Raw genomic sequence first — 20338 nt, 5'->3', positions numbered from 1 at the left:
ATGTACTGGTAAACCTCGTTTTCAGGTGTGACTTTGGGGTGTGGTCATAAATTTTCATTGTTGTTGTTGTTGCCAAGGGTGCTTTCAGCTGCTCAAAAGAGCAATTAGTCTCTCTCTCTCTCTCTAATTAAAGTTTATTGGGGTTAGTAAAGTTAGTAAAGTTACATAGGTGTCAGGTGTACAATTCTGTAATACATCATCTGTATATCACATTACATGTTCACCACCCAGAGTCAGTTAGTCTCTTAATGCTGCTCCAGTCGTCTTGGTTAGGATGTTTCCTCAGGAGGGAGTTATTTTCAATGATGCTGATATCATGAAGAAGTCCAACATTAAGAAAACCTGGGGAGGGGATGCTCAGGAGCAGCAGAGGTGCAGAAAGCAGCTGCTCCTCCAAGCGCTGCATTTCCTGTTTGCTGTTTTCAGGAGAGAGCAGCTGCCTGCTCTTCAGCACCCCCGTGAGTAAGCCTGTGCTGGGCGCCTCTCTCTCCCTGCCTGTTATGACCCAGACGTTCCTCAGTGTGGTGAGGATATTGGACTGTGGGGGCTGCTACCCAGACATGCTGTCTGTTTCCAAATGGTGAAACAGTGACAGGTTAGACGTTTCTGCAAAATTCAGAAAGGCAACCTCGGTCTTCTGTAATGGACGTTATACAAAATACCACCTTACTACAGCCTTCTGCTTGTTTGTCATTATGTATTTGACGGCCTAGTTTGATTAATTTGAAACTTGGATGAAAAAAAGATTGCCTCGTGGACTTTTTCAAGGGTTTTAGGTGACTGCTTTAAAGGAGAGGCCAGAGGCTTTGTCCTCCAAACCTATCTTTAGAATTAAAGGACTGAGAGGAAATAGTGGTGGAAACAAAAGCCCTGGAAGGCTACCAGAATGGTGGCTGCTCCAGGAGAGGTTGTCTAGCACTTCCGTCTGCTCCCTTGGAGAACCTCTGGCAGCCTGTTATTCACTCACTCTTGTTTGCAGGTATTCATTTGTCAAGTCTTTGCTCCTCTCTTAAAGGACAGGCTTTCCACTCTCAGGACCTTTGCACATGTGACTTTCATTGCCCTTTGATCCTTAAATGGTTCATGAATAGGAATGGGATAAGGGGGAAAAAGAAGGACTGAAGAAACACGTTCTGTATGGGAGGTAAGTGGTTGATATTTCTTGATAGCTGACTCTTTCACAGATATATTTTATTTGCTAGATCCTGGCCAGCCCTGTGAGGTGATGTTAATGCTTCTTGCTGACCTGAGAGAGTAGCAGGGAAACCTGATGGTCCCATGGGCCTGGGCTGCCACAGACGGGGGTCAGCACTGTGCACAGATGTGGAGAGCATCAGAGGTGTGGGGAGACCTGCTTAGACAGGACACGGAAAACACGGCCCAGCTTCATTTTCTTCATTGTTTTATGCACTTTTTGCTATTTTTCTGTTAACTGTTTTGACACTAGATGAAGCCTGGTGCTTCCCTCTGCTCTGCTTATTACATTGTGTGTAATGTTGATTTCCAATAAAAATGAAATGATGAAACCAGATTTCATCTTATTTCCCTTAAACAAAGAGAGAGAGAGCGAGAGAGAGATTATTACCATATTTTTGACTTGATAGATCCATGAATCCCATGGTGTATAAGTTTTTCATTGTAACTTTTAAACCATCTAAATGAATGCCTTTGAGTTGTTTTTTATTATAATTTTATTCATTTGTCTAGCGCACAGAGATGAATTAACTACATGGTGAATAAGATAGGAGCTGGCTGACAGGGGAGTTGGTGATGTCTAAAAACAAAGCCACGCTTTTCCATCTCAGGCCACCCTTTTCTTAGCTAGTAAGCATACTGCTGGCTACTAGTTGTTGATCTTAACCTGGGGCCTGGCTACTTATATTTCCTGCAACTTCATAGTTAATCTACTTATATTTCATGTAACATTAAAGCAATTCCATGAAGTAGGTGCTAAAATCGTATTCATTTTACTGATGGGAAAACTGAAGCTCAGATCTGCCCCCTCCCCCACACCACCAACCCCCCCATGACTCTATAGGTAGGGTTGGCAAACTCTGTCTGTAGAAGACCAGAAAGTAAATATTTTAGCCTTTGGGCTACACTATCTCTGGCACAACTACTCCGCTCTGTTGTTGTTATGCTAGAGAAGTCATAAAAAATACAAAAACAAATGAAGGTGGTTGTGTTCCAATAAAACTTTATTTATGGACACTGATATTTGAATGTCATATAATTTTCTCATGTCATGAAATATTACTATTATTTTCATTTTTTCAACCACTACAAAATATAAAAAATCATCCTACACTTGCAGTCTGTACAAAAACAGGTGGTGGGCCGGATTTGCCAACCCCTGATGTAGATGAGGAGAATATACAGGGGAGGAGGAATGGGTCAGGATGGTGTGGTAGGAAGGACACTCCTGCCAGAGAGAATAGCATGTGTACAGATAGCAGAGAGCATGAACTATGTAAGGAAAGGCAATCAATGTAAGTGCAGTTTGATAGGGTATATTGAAAAACAAGAGGAGACGGGGGACCCATGTCATGACCTTGTAGGACATTTTAAGGATTTTGTACTTTGTCCATAGAAGGCATTAAAAATATTAAGTAAAGGAATGACAGGGGCAACTTGTCTTTTTAGAAGATCATTGGCTGCCCTGTAGAGATTGGATTGCAGTTGCTTAGTAGAGTAGAAGCAGAAAAAACAGTTTCAAGAAGTGGGCCAGGTGAGGGATGATGGTGGCTGTTAGTGATCTTAGCTAGAACCGTTGCCTGACCACAGCATCTCTGGGTAGCCTAGATGGTCAGTTTTGCAGATGAGGAAAATGTATCTGGGAGAGAGAAATGTCTTCCCTGGCTACACAGCAAACGAAGGCAGAGCAAAAGATGAAGACCCTGGTCTCCTGACTTTAAATCCAGTGCCTTTCCCTGTAAATTCTTAACTTTCTGAAATGGTAATTATGGTTGTTTTAACCGGCCATTTACCTCTAAGCCCTACAAATGAAAAGTTACTCCCCTCTGGCTCATAAAAGCTCATAAATGAAGGTAGTGCTTCTTCGTAGGAGTTGTTAATTTTCATTTCCTGAGGAAATTAATTTTGTTCTTGAGGGAAATAACCCCTTGTCCAAGAAATAAATAGAAAGGCCAAAGACGATACTGTGGTAATAGTTTTATTTTTGTGCTGGCATCAGAAAGATCATTAGTTGAATACTTACTTAAAGGTCAGCTTTTCTTAAAATCCATGTAGTTCTCTGTCCCAAATGAGAATTGGTATATTCTCTTTTACCTTTGGAGGAATGAATCATCTTACTGGGCACTCAGAGTCATGCTCCATTTCTGACACTGGCACACATCTCTGGATCAGAGCACTCCATCTTTTGAGTAATATGATACTGAGGGCTTGTTTGGAGTCTGTTTCAATGGGGTCCAGGACTGGGAATGGGGAAGAAAGGAAGAGGCAAAGGTAAGACTCACGCCTTGGGGCAGAGGGGTGCTGATAATTTTGTCTCAGCTTGTCTGGGTGTTCTAGAGGTGGTGGTGGGTGATACTGACCTGTGGTGGGGTTGGGAGAAGGGGAACTTCAGAAAGATTTTGGTGGATGGGACTCAGTGATGGTAACTTCTCAGTGAATCTTGGTTTCAGCTGGTATTTCATGCAGATTTCCCCTAATATTACTGTTAAATTTCACTTTATATTCCTTCCACATTATAAGAGAAGGTCTGTGGGGTCCTAGTCTGTGTCACAAGCATCTCCTCCTATCTCACAATGTAGTGTTTTGTACACAGTAGGTGCTCAGTTTTGGATACTGGCTCTGTTGAGTTGTCACCTTTGGCACCCATGCTGCACACTGCACCCTCTTCTCGCAAGTCAACAATTTTCTAATCTAAAATCATTATAAAGAAGATACTTGGGACATCCTGAAAATAGGACAAATTTCAGGAGTAAGCAGTGGGTGAGAAATGGACTTCCACTGACGATCTTCTCCCATTATGCGACTTGTGTTGTCCATGCCTCTTTACCCCATTTCATTAGATTTCGGTTACATATCTCTATTGTTGCATAGTAGGTGCTCAGTAGACATTACTGAGCTATTTCGCTTCTGATACTGATTTTATTTGTTCTCTGTAGGCTCTTTACATACTCATGCAGGTATAGGTGGTGAGGCTGAAGTTATACACTCACATTTTGATATACTCTCTCCCTCCTTCCCTTTCTTTCTTCATCACTTATTAAAAGTTGATTGTGTGCCAGGCCCTGGATTAGGTTCTGGGGGACAACAAAGAAGGAAACTGTGGTGTCTGATTTCAAATACATTCCAGTTTAGGGAGAGATTAAAGGAAATAATGGGCACTTGGTCTGAGGTATGGGCAGCTGGTGAGGGCCTCGTAGATAGGACCTCCCTGAGGCCTTTGCCAGCCGAACTCCTGAACGTGGTCAAGAGCAAGTAGAGTATCTGTGCACTTATGGATGAATTAACAGGTTCTACACTTGCCTTTCTCCATTTGTGCAGGGTGGAGATGTCTGCACCGAGGTTAATTTCTAACAGAACGTCTCAGCAATCTACATCTAATTCCGATTACACCTGGGAATATGAGTATTATGAGATTGGACCAGTTTCCTTTGAAGGACTGAAGGCTCATAAATGTAAGTTTTATACAATTCTCCAGTGTAAGCATAATATGCATTTGTCTTAACCGGTGAAATCCGCAGTAATCACTTTTTCTGAACATTCTATATTTTTACATAACTCTGTTCTCTACTCCCCAAACCCCAAAAAACACCTCTCCAAACAGGCTGATTGCTCAGTGATGGTATTACGTACATGAGGGCTTTGGTGATTCTGAGTGACAAAGGACTTGAAAGCTTCCCTTAGTGGGGGAACGTGAATCAATGTCTTTCTCAAATTGAGATATTTTGTTAAAGCATTAACAATTCCTGCTGTGCTAAACTGTGTGAACATTTGGACTATCAAACATGTCACAAAAGTAGAATCTGGAATTATTGATTGAAGAACCTTCTTTTGTAACACATAGTCAACAGCACTCTTTCAGCGCCATTGGTTTTCTGGAGCTGTGGAGAACAGTGTGTTCATAGTGATGGACGAGAAGAGCCTGAGATCATTCCTAACGCTGATGTATAGGCATGAATTGTGTTTCATGTTATTGGAGTGATTAATGATGCAACACAGAGCAAGGGGATATAATTCTGTGAAAGGTTCATGTGCGTCTCCAGTCATACTGAATGCTGAGTAGCCAGCACAAAGCATCTTCGTTTTCTTAAGTACAGTTGGCATAACAAGCAGGGACTGCTGTCCACTCCAGGTCCTGTTGTGGCTACCCCATAAATATTCCAGAGATGTTTGGTTGTTTCAGAATGAATTATCTGCAGCACCACCAAAATTTTAGGTTCGTAGCTCGTTCAGATTAAGGGTTCAGATTAGGGGCTATAAGGGAGACTAGAATAGGGATGAAAATGTGGCAGAGGAAATGCTTTTGAACCTTTAGTATTTCCTGGCTGCCACTGCGCTGATGAATGGCTTGGCATTCATGATCCCTGACACCGATTTGCTGCTCCCTTGCAAGGAGGACTTTCTATATTTTTTTCAGCTTTACTGAGGTATAATTGACAAATAAAATTGTAATATATTCAAAGTATACAAAGTGAGGGGTTGATATATGTATACATGGTGAAAGGATTTCCCCCCATTGAATTAATTAACATATGAATCACCTCAGGTGTTTCTGCCTATCTATTTATTTGTGAGAACATTTAAGTTCACTCTTGCAAATTTCAGTTATGCAATACAGTATTATACTATACTCACCATGTTATATGGTAGATCCTCAGAACTTATTCATTTTATAACTGAAAGTTTATACCCTTTTACCAATATATCCCTATTTCCCCCACCCCTCAGCCCCTGGCAACCACTTTTCTAGTTTCTGTTACTATGAGTTCAATTTTTTGTTGTTAGATTTCACATATAAGTGATACCATGCAGTATTTATTTGTCTTTCTCTGTCTGGCTTATTTCACTCAGCATAATGCCCTCCAGTTTCTTCCATGTTGTCATAAATGACAGAATTTTATTCTTCTTAAAGGCTGAATAATATTCCATAGTGTGTGTGTGTGTGTGTGTGTGTGTGTGTGTGTGTGTGAATAATGCTGCGATGAACATGGAAGTATAAATATCCTTTTCAAGATAGTGGTTTAGTTTCCTTTGGCTGTATACCCAGACGTGGGATTGCTGGATCACATGGTAGTTCTAGTTTTCATTTTTTCAGTAACCTCCATAGTGCCTGTACCAGTTTATGTTCTCACCAACAGCGTATAAGAGTTCTCTTTTCTCCACATCCTCACCAGCATTTGTTTTCTCTTGTGTTTTTGGTAATAAACATCCTGACATGTGAGAAGTGATACCTCATTGTGGTTTTGATTTGCATTTCCTTGATAACTAGTGATGCTGAATACCTTCTCAAGTACTTGTTGGCCACTTGGATGTCTTCTTTGGAAAAATGTCTACTCAGGTCCTTTGCCCATTTTTTAACTGGGTTGGGTTTTTTAAATTTGTATTGATTGATTGATTGATTGATTGATTGATTGATTGATTGCTATTGAATTGTATGAGTTCCTTGTACATTTTGGATATTAACCCCTTATCAGATATATGATTTGCAAATGTTTTCTCCCATTCCATAGGTTGACTTTTCATGTTATTGATGGTTTCCTTTGCTGTTCAGAAGCTTTTTAGTTTGATGTTGTCCCACTTGTTTATTTTTGCTTTTGTTGCCTTTGCTTTTGGTATCAAATCCAAGAAGTCATTTCTAAGACCTATGTCAAGGAGCTTATTCCCTATGTTTATGACCATTATTTTGAACTCTGTCAGTTAAATAACTTTTCTCTATTTCATTAAGATATGTTTCTGGAGATTTATCTTGTTCTTTTGTTTGGAACATATTCCTCCATTTCTTCATTTTCCTTGACTTTCTGTGTTGGTTTCTGTGCATTAGATACAACAGCCACCGCTCCTAGTCTTGGTGGGGAGGGCTTGTGTAGGAGATGAGCCTTGTCACTCAGCTAGGGCTGAGCTCCTTGTTCTCTTTCACCCTTTTATGATTGTCCAAGCAACCGTGTTTGTTCCTAGTGGCTCTCAGTGGCTGACGGTGTGTTAAGACCTGTCTGTGTCCCAAAGGGATGGATCAGGAGCAGCACCTAGATGCCGTCAGAGTAGAAGCCAGATCCCCGGCAGCAGCTGGAAAAGTATGTAGTTAAACCCTTTCCAGGGAGAAACTGAGGGATGGGCATTTTGTCTGTGCCCTCTGTGCTGGGCCTGTTGTGGAGCCGTGGAGGGGTGCTGCTGTGCTTGCTGGGAACTGCTTCTTTGTTTACTATAGTCCTATGAGACTCATAAATGCAAGCCCCATGGCCTATCAGAGCCAGGAGATTGGTGGCCTGTCCGTTGGGTAGCCGCTGCTAAAGCTGGGGTGCCAGACCTGTGTACAACATCCTTCTAGGGAGATACTGGTTTTATTATGGGGTGAAGGGAGTGGGGTGAAGGGAGAAGACTGGAGAGGTGTTCAACAGAGCTGGTCTCTGGAAAGGACCAGTCAGGCCCCAAAAGCCTGCTAAATTAGAAGCCTGGCCCTCAGGCAGCATTTTTTAAGTTAAGCATTTACACCCTTTCAAAGAAACACTGGAGATGGGTGTTTTTGCCTGCTCCCTCTGCACTGAGCCCTGAGGGCGTAGCCATGGGAAGACTCATGTGCCCTTTGAGAACTGCTTCTTTGTTTGCTATAATCTTTGGGTTCTCATGGCTCTTCAGAGCTAGATGTTTTGGGGGCTGATCTCTCTGTGGGAGTCTTAAAAGTCAGAGCTCTAGATGTACAGTCCAAACCCTTCCTTCCTCAGGCAGAAGGTGGGAGTTGGGGGTTCCCTCCCAATGTATGTTGCTGGGCTAGGGGTGTGGTTTATGGCAAGAATGTGTGTCTCCCTTTCCTATCCATTTAGCTGTGGGTATTTTCTCATTTGCCAGATATGTAGGAGTTAGCTGCTCAGCTGGTTTCTGGATCTTTTTCAGAGGGAATTACTCCATATGTAGCCATATATTTAGTGTGTCCCTTGGGAGAGGGGGAGGGCAGGAGCCTCCTGAGTTTCTATCTCAGTCAACTCCCCATTTCAGCTAATTGAGTGGTTTAGCCGTTGTCCCCGCTGCCCTGTTGCTGGAAGGACCATCACAGCCCAGGCTTCATGTGCAGGTCCTGAGGGCTCAGATGCCACTGCTGGTGGCTGTGACAGAGCATCTGATGGGGCAATTAGAGGGATAGAGGCAGCAATACTCCTGCTGGTTCCCACTTTCTGGTCTCCATCAATGACTCTGTAAAGGGTTTCAGAGCTACTCATTTCCTGGATAGAGGGTTTCTATTTTTGTTCTTTAAAAAAATCATTAACTACATAGCCTTTACCTCTGAAGTGAATAGTAATAATTAAATGTTTTCACTCATTCCTTTATTGATGTCTGTCTGCTCAGTAGTTCTTTGTGGAAATTTAAGAAAGCATGTGGAGTCCATTAGGATATGCTGTCACTGATTATCTGACGGACTGCTGTTGCTGTCAGGGTGTGCAATCACCCTCCTTAATTTACTTCAATTCTTTACTCTGTAGTTTTTCTGGAACAATCTTTAAGTAAGAACACTTGCTTGTTAAGATTTTAGTGGAAATGAAAATGACTGGGCAAATTGCCATATTTCCCTGTAATATGGGTTTTTACATTTTGGTGACTCAAATTTTATTTTTGTGTCAGTTTGCTCTGGGCTCTTTTCCTTAGTTTAAGTGACAAAGAAGACAGACCTGATGCTGTAATTTTGGTAGGTATATTTCCAGAGATGAAAATATTTAAGTATATTTACATTCTAGAAATGATTAAAGCTAGAAAAAATTCCTGCAAAATATAGGCAAAAGTGTAACATATCACATATTTACCTACTATACCATTAATAAGGAGTGCTTTGGTTAGTTTTAGCATTCACACCAGGAAAAAAACAAAAATACCTGGGTGAGTCCTTACTGTTCTGATCTAGAAGATCTGGTTAAAGTAGAGGTCCTTAGCTTTAGGAACCTGACAATATATGAGAGACATAGAAAAGAATAAAAAAACAAATTAAAAAAATCCCCCATACATACAGGAAAACAAAAAAAGATGAAGTCAACTATTGCAATGTGTACATTGGTATAGTCTCTTCCTTCAAATGATATGACTCTGACCTTCAAGTGTGTCACCTTGTTTTGCCGAGCAAAATTCCAAGCCAGTTAGGTACAAGTTCAAAAGAATAGAAGTAAGACTTTTCAAGGTCAGGATAAGGATGACCATACCAGTTATCTTCATTTGCTTTACCTGTAACAGATCACACTTGGCAACAGCTACATCTAAGTTCTTCTACCTGCTGAAATTAAGATTCCTATCTTCAAAGTGTCTTTCATGTGACAACCTCTGATGGTATTTGAAAATTCCTGTTGCCCTCAGTTTTTAATCTGGTGTTAAACCTTATAATGTATCAAAAGTGGGCATGGATATGACATACATTTGGTACCAGCAGAATGGACATTCATTCAGCACATATTTATTGAGCACATGTATGTATAGTATTATTTTAAGCACTGGAGATACAACAGTGAACTAAAAGACAAAAATATTTCCTTTTAAAGATCTTGCTTTCTAGTGGGAGAGACAGACAATAAATAAATTAAACAAATAAACTATGCCAGATGGTGATTTAAAAAAAAAGAAAAATAAAGTGGGGGAAGAACAAGTGGAGTGTGGAGTGAAAGTATAGATAGAGTGGCCATGGAAAGCCTTACTGAGAAGGGAAAATTTGGGAGAAGATTTGAAGGAAGTGAGAGATTGAGCTATAGTACATTTGGGGAAGAACATTGCAGAAAATACTCCATGGCAAGAGTGGAATGGAACCTGTAAGGAACATTCATTAGAGGTTGGGTGAAGGGGAAGTTATTTTATTATGACACATTCCATTGGGAATTCCCTGGGCACTGTGCTCTCCTCCCTTAGTATAAGGCTCTCTAAGTAGCTCGGTTTCTAGGTGGGACAGAAGTGGCTGATTGGCTCTGTTAGAAACCCCTTTGGAAGATTCTCTTGGCTTCCTTAAGCACTGGCCTCATTGGAGGTTCACTTCAGGTAAAGCTATATTCTTACTTCCTGCCAAGAAAGGCTGTTTTGAGGAAGATGAGCGGCTGCATGGTCACCATTTCATGTGCCCATGCCCATGAAACCTGGCATATAAATAAAATTTCATGAGAGTTTGGATTTTCCTGAAAGAGACTCATGGTGAGAAAGTGCCCTGGGGTTGGGCTACATGGCAGAGGAGAATTAATGGAAATAATTTGAGGAAGCAGAATTTTGTTTGAAGGGGAATGTGAATAAGCAAAGCTACATAAATAAGCAAAGTTAAATGAAACATAGTGATGAGAAACACAGATGCCACATTATCGAGGCAACATTTGGAAATGCTGTTGGATCATGGGGATTCTCAAATTCTAACCTACGCCCTCCAATCCAAACTCTGCTCCCCCATGACTCCTCTGAGGGCTATGACCCTCCCAGGGCCCACACTGTTGTTGCTTTCTGATCAGTATCCTGGGGCACCAGAAGGGTACAGGGAAGGGACTGGGCTGCAATGGCACCCATCCTCCACCTCTGCCCACCCTAGGTTTGGGAAGTGGAGGACTGACGGGGATGCTGCCATCATTTGCAGCGTGAAAGCTGTCCTTCCTAGTAAACAGATTTGAAAAATGAGCCAGTACGACCAGATTAAATTCTCAGTTGAGGATTTAAGTGTAATGCTGGTGTGTCATTTTAGAATTTGCTTTTACTATGCAGGCAATTGAAATACAGTGTGCTGTCATTTATCTGCCCAATGATGCTTTACCGTCTGTGCCCCCATAATTGACATATTCATTGACATGAATAGCTGCGCTTGCATACGTGTGTTTTTGGTATTTGTCCTTATGTCTTCTTTAGGCCTCATTTCCATTAGATTATAAAACAAGGTCTACGATATCTATTTCTTTGGCACTCTTAATCCCAGGAAAGATATATTAGTTTTGCATCAAGAGTACTGAATAAATGTTGTTAAATAAAAGTTGTTAACCTCTAGGCAATAGTATATGTAGAGTGAAAGTATCTGATTTCTTCACTTTAGAAAAAATGCTATGTATTCATAATTTAATTAGAATAAGGCTTTGCATTTAATCACCTTTAGTGTATATGCTGTATTTTTTTTTTAAATGCTAGACGTCCTCACTGTACACCCACATAGGTCAACTTCTTAGAATAGGCCAGAAAATGTAAAATAATTCAACTCTGTTGACTCCCCCAGATTTGAGACCCTATTATGTATGTGCCAGGTTTTGCAGATAGTTCAGTCTCATCCTGTCTCAGAGACATATACTGGGTCACAGAGTCCCAGAGACTCTTAACCAAGTAAGGGCCCATGTAAAGAAGCACAGACAAAAAATGTCATGGGGCTGAAAGGAAGGAAAGAGCACATCAATTGGGGAATTAGTCTAGGATTGGTGAAGGAGATGGTGTAAGGAATGGGCTTTGAAGGATGGATGGACTGTAATCAGCCATGCTTGGAGAAAGCTTTTTCAGCCAGATAAAGGTAACAGCCCCTGAAAAGGCTTAGGTCTTAGGAAGCTGTGGCTAAGAGTCAAAGTAAATACAGGGACACGATATCCCCTAGTCTGATTGGAAACCTAGGTTTTAAAGTAGGGCTGATCTGGGAGAAAATGATGATAATTTTAACAATAATGGAAAATGTGGGGTGCCTTCGTGTTAGATGCCAGATGTTGTATAAAGTGATTTACGTATGGAATCTTTTTTAATCTGGAAAAGGTCAGTTCCATCTTTGTTGAAGAGTTTTTCATAAAACAGCAATATTATCAGACCTGTGATAAAGCAGGCTCATACAGAGATGAAGCACACAGAAAACTAGAAGACGCACGCAGGAGGCTGTTCATATGTCCTCAGCAAGAAGTACTGAGGATCTGAACTATTCCAGCATGAACGGAATTGAAAATACAAAATTGGGTTGGTTTGAATCAGAATTCATTTAAAACTTTATATTGCAGTCTCTGCTGAAAACTGTATTCTCTAAATCAAGCCAATGCAATGGAATCTTGAAGACCTAGATGGCCTATGTCCTGTCCTAAGTTCCTCATTGGGATATGGAAACAAGAGTCAGTAAGGCCAAAGTCTCTCCGTATTATTTGAGACAGAAACCCAAAAGTGACCCAGACATTTCCCTCTCGCTCATTCCCTATTATCTTATCTGACCCCAGTTGATGATGGTTCAAGATTGTGTCATAAAATCACGAATGTTGTTGCATATATCAGCAGTTCACCCATTTATACTACAGTATTTTACTGTAGTATTTCACTGTGTGAATAGAACACAATTTGTTCATCCCTTCACCTACTGACTTACATTGTTTCCAGTTTATTTGTTTGTTTGTTTTGTGGGGGGAGGGAGCTATGATGAATAAAGTTTCTATAAACATTCTTCTACAAAAAAAACTTGTCTCATAAGATTGTTGATGTCCTCTCTCATTTCATGTACCAAAAAGCTCAAATTCCTTGAATGTTCAAGTTTTCAGCTGCTATGAAATACTAATCCCAGTATTAACTGTCTTACAGATTCCATTGTGATTGGATTTTGGGTTGGTCTTGCAGTCTTCGTGATTTTCATGTTTTTTGTGCTGACCTTGCTGACTAAGACGGGAGCCCCACACCAAGAGTAAGTCTGGGCTCTTCCTTAATGGCTGTTAAGCCCCATTGCAAACTGAAGAAACAAAAATAGCATCCAGGGCTGGTGTTACTTTTAGTGGGTTGAGAGAAGGGCCTGCTTATGGATTTGCTGCCTGGACCCAGGTTCCTGTGGTGGGATCCATATTCTCCTGGCATTTTGCTTTTTGTCTCGGGGGCTTGTTTTGAAGTGGACCCTCATGAACCTGGGTTTTTCAGTCCTTTTGTATAGTCTTAAGCTGATCCAGGCTTGATTTTCATATTGAGATATTTATTAGTTAGGATGGATTTCTCTTTCATCTCCAAAGAATTTAGATGACTCGGCAGACTAAAAACAGTGAAAAAGACAACAGCAAAACAGGATGAAAACTAAGTTTTTAAAAGCATTTCAAGGAACAAAGAAGTAGTCATTGCTGGATATTCAACTGAATTAATCATTGGCAAAAACACTGAGTTCAACACTGAGTTTCCTTGAAACTACTATAAAAAGGGAAACACTAAAGATAATGTGATTCTTTTTTTTTCCTTTCTTTCTTTTTTTTTTTAATTGGGGAATATTGGAGAACAGTGTGTTTTCCTAGGGCCCATCAGCTCCAAGTCAAGTCATTGTCCAGTCACTGCTTAGCCCACCATCCCATGCGGGAATTGAACCGGCAATCTTGTTAAGAGCTCCTGCTCTAATCAACTGAGCCATCCAGCAGCCCCACTGGTAGCTCAGCGGTAGCTCGTTGTCTTCAATCTAGTTTTGGAGGGCACAGCTCACCGACCCATGTGGGAATCGAACTGGCAACCCTGCTGTTAAGAGCGTGTGCTCTAACCAACTGAGCCATCTGGCCACCCCAAATTATGTCATTCTTACAGCAGGATAAAGAATATTTGTGTTGGGCTTTGGAATTAAGGAGGAAATTATTATTTGGGTCCTTCAGGAATGTTGAATAACATCAAAACATATTTGTTCAGTTATGGTTTGCAAAAATCTCGGAAATATTTTAGAGGATTTTTTTTTTTTATCCCAACTCTTTTTGAAAAGGGAATAATAACATGTTGAATACTTTTTTAGTCAGTCCCAGCAGGCACAGGTAGCACACTCAATTTAAGTCATTAGAAGAGCTCTTGACGGAGGGGCTATTCGCAAATTGTGGCTAGGGAGGACAACCCCACAGGATAGGCAGCACCCCAGGGCTATCAACACTGAGGAGTAGCTACCACCCCAATCTGAAGGCGGCCTGACTGGAGCTCAGCGTCCTGCAGAGTGAGCAGCTGAGAGGATCTGTGACTTCGGGTTGAGGGACACAGCTAGCTCCTTCAGGGAGGGAGCTGTAAAATAAATACCCAGACCTTCCTTGACTCCCTCCTTCCCTTCTCTCTCCATTGCTCTCATTGGCTGAATGCAACACCACAACCAGCAGCCAGAGCTCTGATCAAAAGTCTTTCCCAGGACACAGAGCACAATGGGGAAAGAAGAAGGGACCTGCTGAGTGAACAGAAGAAATTTGGCGCACGTCTTAGCATTTTGCATTCACTGTCTCTTAATTCTTACAGCCTTGCAGCAAGCGATATTCTTATTGTGGTACTTCATCATACAGTCTCCAGAGTCTGTTCAGTGTTCAGCCTGCACTTGAACTATTTAACAAACGCCTGGATAAAGGGAATAGTTCTGCCCATAACTCAGCTATTTCCAGACATCAGGGTCTGGGGGGAAAAAATTAAACACATTTTAAATGAAAGGAAAATACGATTTTATTGAAGCATATGGAGATACATGGTTGAGAATCTCTTTAACAGCCATTAAAAAGACATGAACTTTCCCCTTTCTCTCTCCATGTCCTCATAAACATCTGCACGTGCCTTTGCTTCTCTTATATTGGTCCATGGGATTTGGAACTTTGGTGTGGATTGCAACAGTAGTGAGAAAAGCTGAGCACAAAACTCAGATTAGGGCACATCTCATAGAGTGGTCAGGTTTTAATAACACCCTATTATCTCCTTTTTCCTCAAAGGAACAGATGGATTTTGGCAGGATTATTGAGATGGATTTGTTTGATGTAGGATGCCAGTAATTTTACTGGATGGAAACACCCTAGTCCAAAATAGAACATGACTTCCAGTGATGGTTAATTTTATGTGTCAACTTGGCCAGGCCATGGTACCCATATATTTGGTCAAACATTTCCCCAGATGTTTCTGTGAAGGTGTTTTGTTTTCTTTTTTTTTAGATGAGATTAACATTTAAATCAGTATTCTTTGGGTAAAGTAGATCGTCCTCCACAATGTGGGTCGTCCTCATCCAATCAGTAGAAGGCCTTCCTAGAAATAGACTGACCTACCTCAACACAAAAAGGAATTCTGACAGAAGACCCTTCAGGCTTAGACTGCAACTCTGCCCTGGGCCTCCAGCCTGCCAGCCCACCTGCAGATTTTGGATTTGCCAGCCTCTGCAATCTCATGGACCAATTCCTTAAAATAAATGTCTCCCTCTCTCTCTGTAGACAGGAAGGAAAGAAGGAAGGAAGGAAGGAAGGAAGGAAGGAAGGAAGGAAGGAAGGAAGGAAGGAAGGAAGGAAGGAAGGAAGGAAGGAAGGAAGGAAGGAAGGAAGGAAGGAAGGAAGGAAGGAAGGAAGGAAGGAAGGAAGGAAGGAAGGAAGGAAAGAAGGAAGGGAGATGGATGAATGGATAGATAGATAGATAGATAGATAGATAGATAGATAGATAGATAGACACACACACACATATCCTGTTTGTTGTGTTTCTCTGGAGAATCCTGACTACTATGTGTCATGGTGACCCTGGATAGCTGAGACTTGCATTTCTAGTCTTTCAATTGGTAGTTCAGTCCTACTGCTTTTGATGGCATTTCTGAATGATCTCAATCAGAACACAGGGGTCATTGAAACTCTACATGCTTTCAGTGAGGTTAAATAGAAAGTCTAACCTTTTTTTACTTTCAATAAAATAAGGAATAAGCCCTCAGGGCCACACCTTAAATGCCTTTTTGAGTCCGAGGCAGTGTAAGATGGCATTTGGTTGTAGTGTATCATAATAGAAAACTGAAAGAAACAGACATGTGGAAAAATCTCCGGAGGGATCAGTTACAAAAGGCTTTTAAATCTTAGTAAATGACATTCATCTGGCAGGAATATTCTCTAAAATAGACATTTTTTCCATTCAGCCAACTTTAATATAAAAACCAATTTTAAGTTTGCCTGTGATGATTAGGCATGAAGGAAAGAATGATAAATCATTGAGAAAAATAATATGAATCTTTTTTTTGACATTTACCATATGCCAGGGTCTACTAATAACTTTATATGAATAATCTCACTAAGTCCGCACAGGAGGATAAAGTAAAGCTTTTAAGTGTTCCCCCTTTACAGACTAGAAAAATGAGGCTGAATCACTTTTCTCAGGTCTCACAGGTGAAAAACTGTAGAGTGAGGCCTCAGACTAAAGCCTCTTTGACTCTGAAGCTCCGGTTATTAATCACTACATTAAATTATCTCACATTTCTGACCACAACATATTGATCAGAAATTTACATAACACACAAAGTGATAACCCTAACAAGTCTGCTACCCACCCAACACTGTACATAGTTATTAGAACATTATTGACTATATTCCCCATGCTGCACTACGCATCGCTGACTATTTTTTTAATTGTAGTTGATATCCAATATTATTTTATATTAGTTTCACGTGTACAGCATAGTGGTTAGACATTTGTATAATTTATGAGTGATTCCCCCAGTAAGTCTACTACCTATCTGACATTATACATAGTTTTTACAATACTACTCTCTATATTCCCCATACTATACTTTACATCCCCGTGACTGCCCTGTAATTATCAATTTGTACTTCTTAATTCCTTCACCTTTCTCACCCAGCCCCCCTCCCATCTAGTAACCATCAGTTTATTCTCTGTATATATGGATCTACTTCTGTTTTGTTTGTTCATTTATTTTGTTCTGTAGATTCCACATATAAGTGAGATCATATGGTGTTTGTCTTTCTCAGTCTGACTTATTTCACTAAGCATAATACCCTCTAGGTTTATCCATGTTGTAAATGGTAATATTTCATTCTTTGTAATGGCAGAGTAATATTCCATTGTATGTATGTACCACAATTTCTTTATCCAGTCATTTATTGATGCGCATGTAGGTTGCTTCCATGTGTTGGCTATTGTAAATAGTGTTGCAGTGAACATTGGGGTGTATATATCTTTTCAAATTAGTGTTTTGGATGTATTTCAATAAACACCCAGGAGTGGAATTCGCTGAGTCATAAAGTAGCTCTATTTTTAATTTTTTGAGGAAACTCCATACTGTTTTCCATAGTGGCTGCACCAATTTACAATCCAATCAACCATGCATAAAGTAGCCTTTTCTCCACATCTTCACCAACACTTGTGTGTTGATTTATTGATGATGGCCATTCTGACATGTGTGAGGTAATATCTCATGGTGATCATGGTGATTTTTATTTGTATTTCTCTGATGATTAGTAATGTTGAGCATTTTTTTATATGTCTATTGGCCATCTGTACATCTTCTTTGGAGAAGTGTCTATCAGGTCCTCTGCCCATTTTTTAATTGGATTGTTTGTTTTTTTTGGTGTTGAGCTATATGAGTTTTTTATAAATTTTGGATATTAACCCCTTATCAGATGTATCACTGGTGAATATCTTCTCCCATTCAATAGGATGTCTTTTTGTTTTGTTGAGGTTTCTTTTGCTGTGCAAAAACTTTTTAGTTTAATGTATTCCCATTTGTTTATTTATTTAATTATTTATTTTTTATTCCCTTGCCCGGATAGTAAAAATGTTACTAAGGGTAATGTCTGAGCGTTTACTGCCCTTGTTTTCTTCTAGGATTTTTATGGTTTCAGGTCTTACATTTAACTCTTTAATCCATTTTGAGTTTATTCTTTTATATGGAGTAAGAAGATGGTCCAATTTTGTTTTGTTTTGTTTTTTGTATGTATGTATTCGTCCAGTTTTCTCTACACCATTTATCGAATACACTGTCTTTACCCCAGTGTATATTCTTGGTTCCTTTGTCATAGATTAAGTGACCATATAGGCATGGATTAATTTCTGGGCTCTCTATTCTGTTTCATTGGTCTGTGTGTCTGTTTTTATACAAATACCATACTGTTATAATTACTATGGCCTTATAATATAGTTTGATATCAGGAAGCTTGATACCTCCAGCTTTGTTCTTCTTTCTCAAGATTGTCATGGCTATTTAGGGTCTTTTATGGTTCCATTTAAATTTTAGGATTATTTGTTCTAGTTCTGTGAAAAATGTCATTGATATTTTAATAGGGATTGCATTGAATCCATAGGTTGCTTTGGGTAATAATGGACATTTAACTATATTAATTCTTCCAATACACGAGCATGGTATATGTTTCCATTTATTTATATCTTTTTAAATTTCTCTCATCGATGTCTTATAATTTTCTGAGTATAGGTGTTTTGCTCCCTTGGTTAAATTTATTTCTGGGTATTATTTTTAATGCAATTGTAAATGGGATTCTTTTCTTAATTTCTGTTTCTGATTGTTCATCATTGGTTTATAAAAATGCAACCAATTTCTGAGTATTAATTTTGTATCCTGCTTCTTTACTAAGTTCATTTATCAGTTGTAATAGATTTTTGGTGAATCTTTCTGGTTCCTTATGTACAGTATCATGCCATCTGCAAATAATGGCAGTTTTTCTTCTTCCTTTCCAGTTTAGATGCCTTTTATTTCTTTTTCTTGTCTGATAGCTGTGGCTAGGACTTCCAGTATTATTTTGAATAAAAGTGGTGAAAGTGAACATCCTTGTTTTGTTCCTGATCTTAAAGGAAATGCTTTAAGCTTTACCCCATTGGATATGATGTTAGCTGTGGGTTTGTCATACTTATATATGAACTTTATTATGTTGAGAAATGTTCCTTCTATTCCCAGTTTGCTGAAAGTTTTTATCATAAATCGATGCTGGATTTTGTCAAATGCTTTTTCTGCATCTATTGATATGATCACATGATTTTTATCTTTCATGTTATTTATGTGGTGTCTCACCTTAATTGATTAGCAGATATTGAACCAAATTTACATCCCAGGAATAAATCCCACTTGGTCATGTTGTATGATCTTCTGAATGTATTGCTGAATTTGGTTTGCTAATATTTTGTTGAGGATTTTTGCATCTATGTTCATCAGGGATATTGGTCTATAGTTTTCTTTTTCTGGAATGTCTTTGTCTTGTTTTGGAATCAAGGTAATGATTGCCTCGTAGAATGAGCTTGGGAGCCTCCCTTTTTCTTGAGTTTTTTTGGAATAGTTTGAGAAGACTAAGTGTTAATTTTTCTTTGAGTGTTTGGTAAAATTCTGTTTGTTTGTTGGGAGCTTGTTGATTGCTGATCTGATTTCATTAGCAGTAATCGGTCAGTTCAGATTTTCTGTTTCTTCTTGACCCAGGCTTGGAGATTGTATGCTTCTGGGAATTTTTTCATTTTGTCCAGATTGTCCAATTTGTTGCATATAATTGCTCATAGTATTTTCTTAAAATTCTTTGTATTTCTGTGGTATCAGTTATCACTTCTTCGCTGTCATTTCTGATTTTATTTATTTGGGTCCTCTTTCTTTTTTTTCTTGATGAGTCTGATTAAATGTTTATCAATTTTGTTTATCTTTTCAAAGAATGAGCTTTTGGTTTCATTGATCTTTTGTATTTTTTTTAGTGTCTATTCTACTTACTTCCACTCTGATCTTTATTTCCTTCCTTGTACTCACTTTGGGCTTTATTTGGTGTTCTTTTTCCAGTTCCCTTAGGTATAAAGTTAGATTTTTTAATTTGGATTTTTCTTGTTTCTTGTGGTAGGCCTGCATTGCTATGAATTTTCTCTTAGGACTGCTTTCACTGTGTCCCATTGATTTGGGGTCATTGTGTTTTCATTTTCATTTGTCTCAAGTATCTTTTGATTTCTTCCTTGATCTGATTGTTAACCCATTCATTGTTTTGTAGCCTGTTATTTAGCCTCCATGTATTTGTGTATTTTTCAATTTTTTTGTAATTGATTTCTAGTTTCATACCATTGTGGTCAGGGAAGAGACTTAATATAATTACAATCATCTTAAATTTATTGAGACTTGTTTTGTGGTGTAACATGTGGTCCGTCTTGGAAAATGTGTACTTGAAAAGAATGTATATTCTGCTGCTTTGGGGTAAAATGTTCTAAACATACCAATTAAATTAATCTGGTCTTGTGTGTCATTTAAGGCTGCTGTTGATTTTCTGTCTGGAAGACCTGTCCATTGGTGTCAATGAGGTGTTAAAGTCCCCTACTATGATTGTGTTATTGTCAGTCTTTCCCTTTATGTTGATCAATATTTGTTTTATGTATTTAGGTGCTCCTATGTTGGGTGCATAGATGTTTACTAGGGTTATGTCCTCTTGTTGGATTGATCCCATTATCATTATGTAATGTCCTTCTTTGTCTCTTATTATGGTCTTTATTTTAAAATCTA

General features: G+C 39.4%; 1 protein-coding gene across 4 annotated transcripts in view; it reads left to right on the top strand.

The window, feature by feature from the left end:
• Positions 1–20338, top strand: part of MRAP2 (melanocortin 2 receptor accessory protein 2) — a 45267-nt gene that overhangs the window by 12576 nt on the left and 12353 nt on the right. For 2 of the 4 annotated variants that reach the window (XM_019729518.3, XM_019729514.3), the window contains 2 exons: positions 4513–4646; positions 12712–12811. In XM_019729518.3, the coding sequence (XP_019585077.3) occupies positions 4520–4646; positions 12712–12811 (227 nt within the window). In that variant the 5' untranslated portion in view covers positions 4513–4519. Of the gene's footprint in view, positions 1–1839; positions 3466–4512; positions 4647–12711; positions 12812–20338 lie in introns of those variants that run through there. The other 2 variants (XM_088795570.1, XM_019729516.3) reach the window with 2 other exon arrangements.

The sequence above is a fragment of the Rhinolophus sinicus genome, chromosome 2 (assembly GCF_057876585.1).
Source record: "Rhinolophus sinicus isolate RSI-liver-muscle chromosome 2, RSI-T2T, whole genome shotgun sequence".
NCBI classification, from domain to species: domain Eukaryota; kingdom Metazoa; phylum Chordata; class Mammalia; order Chiroptera; family Rhinolophidae; genus Rhinolophus; species Rhinolophus sinicus.
The sequence above is the reverse complement of the archived record's forward strand: the minus strand, read 5'-3'. Positions and strand labels throughout refer to the sequence as shown.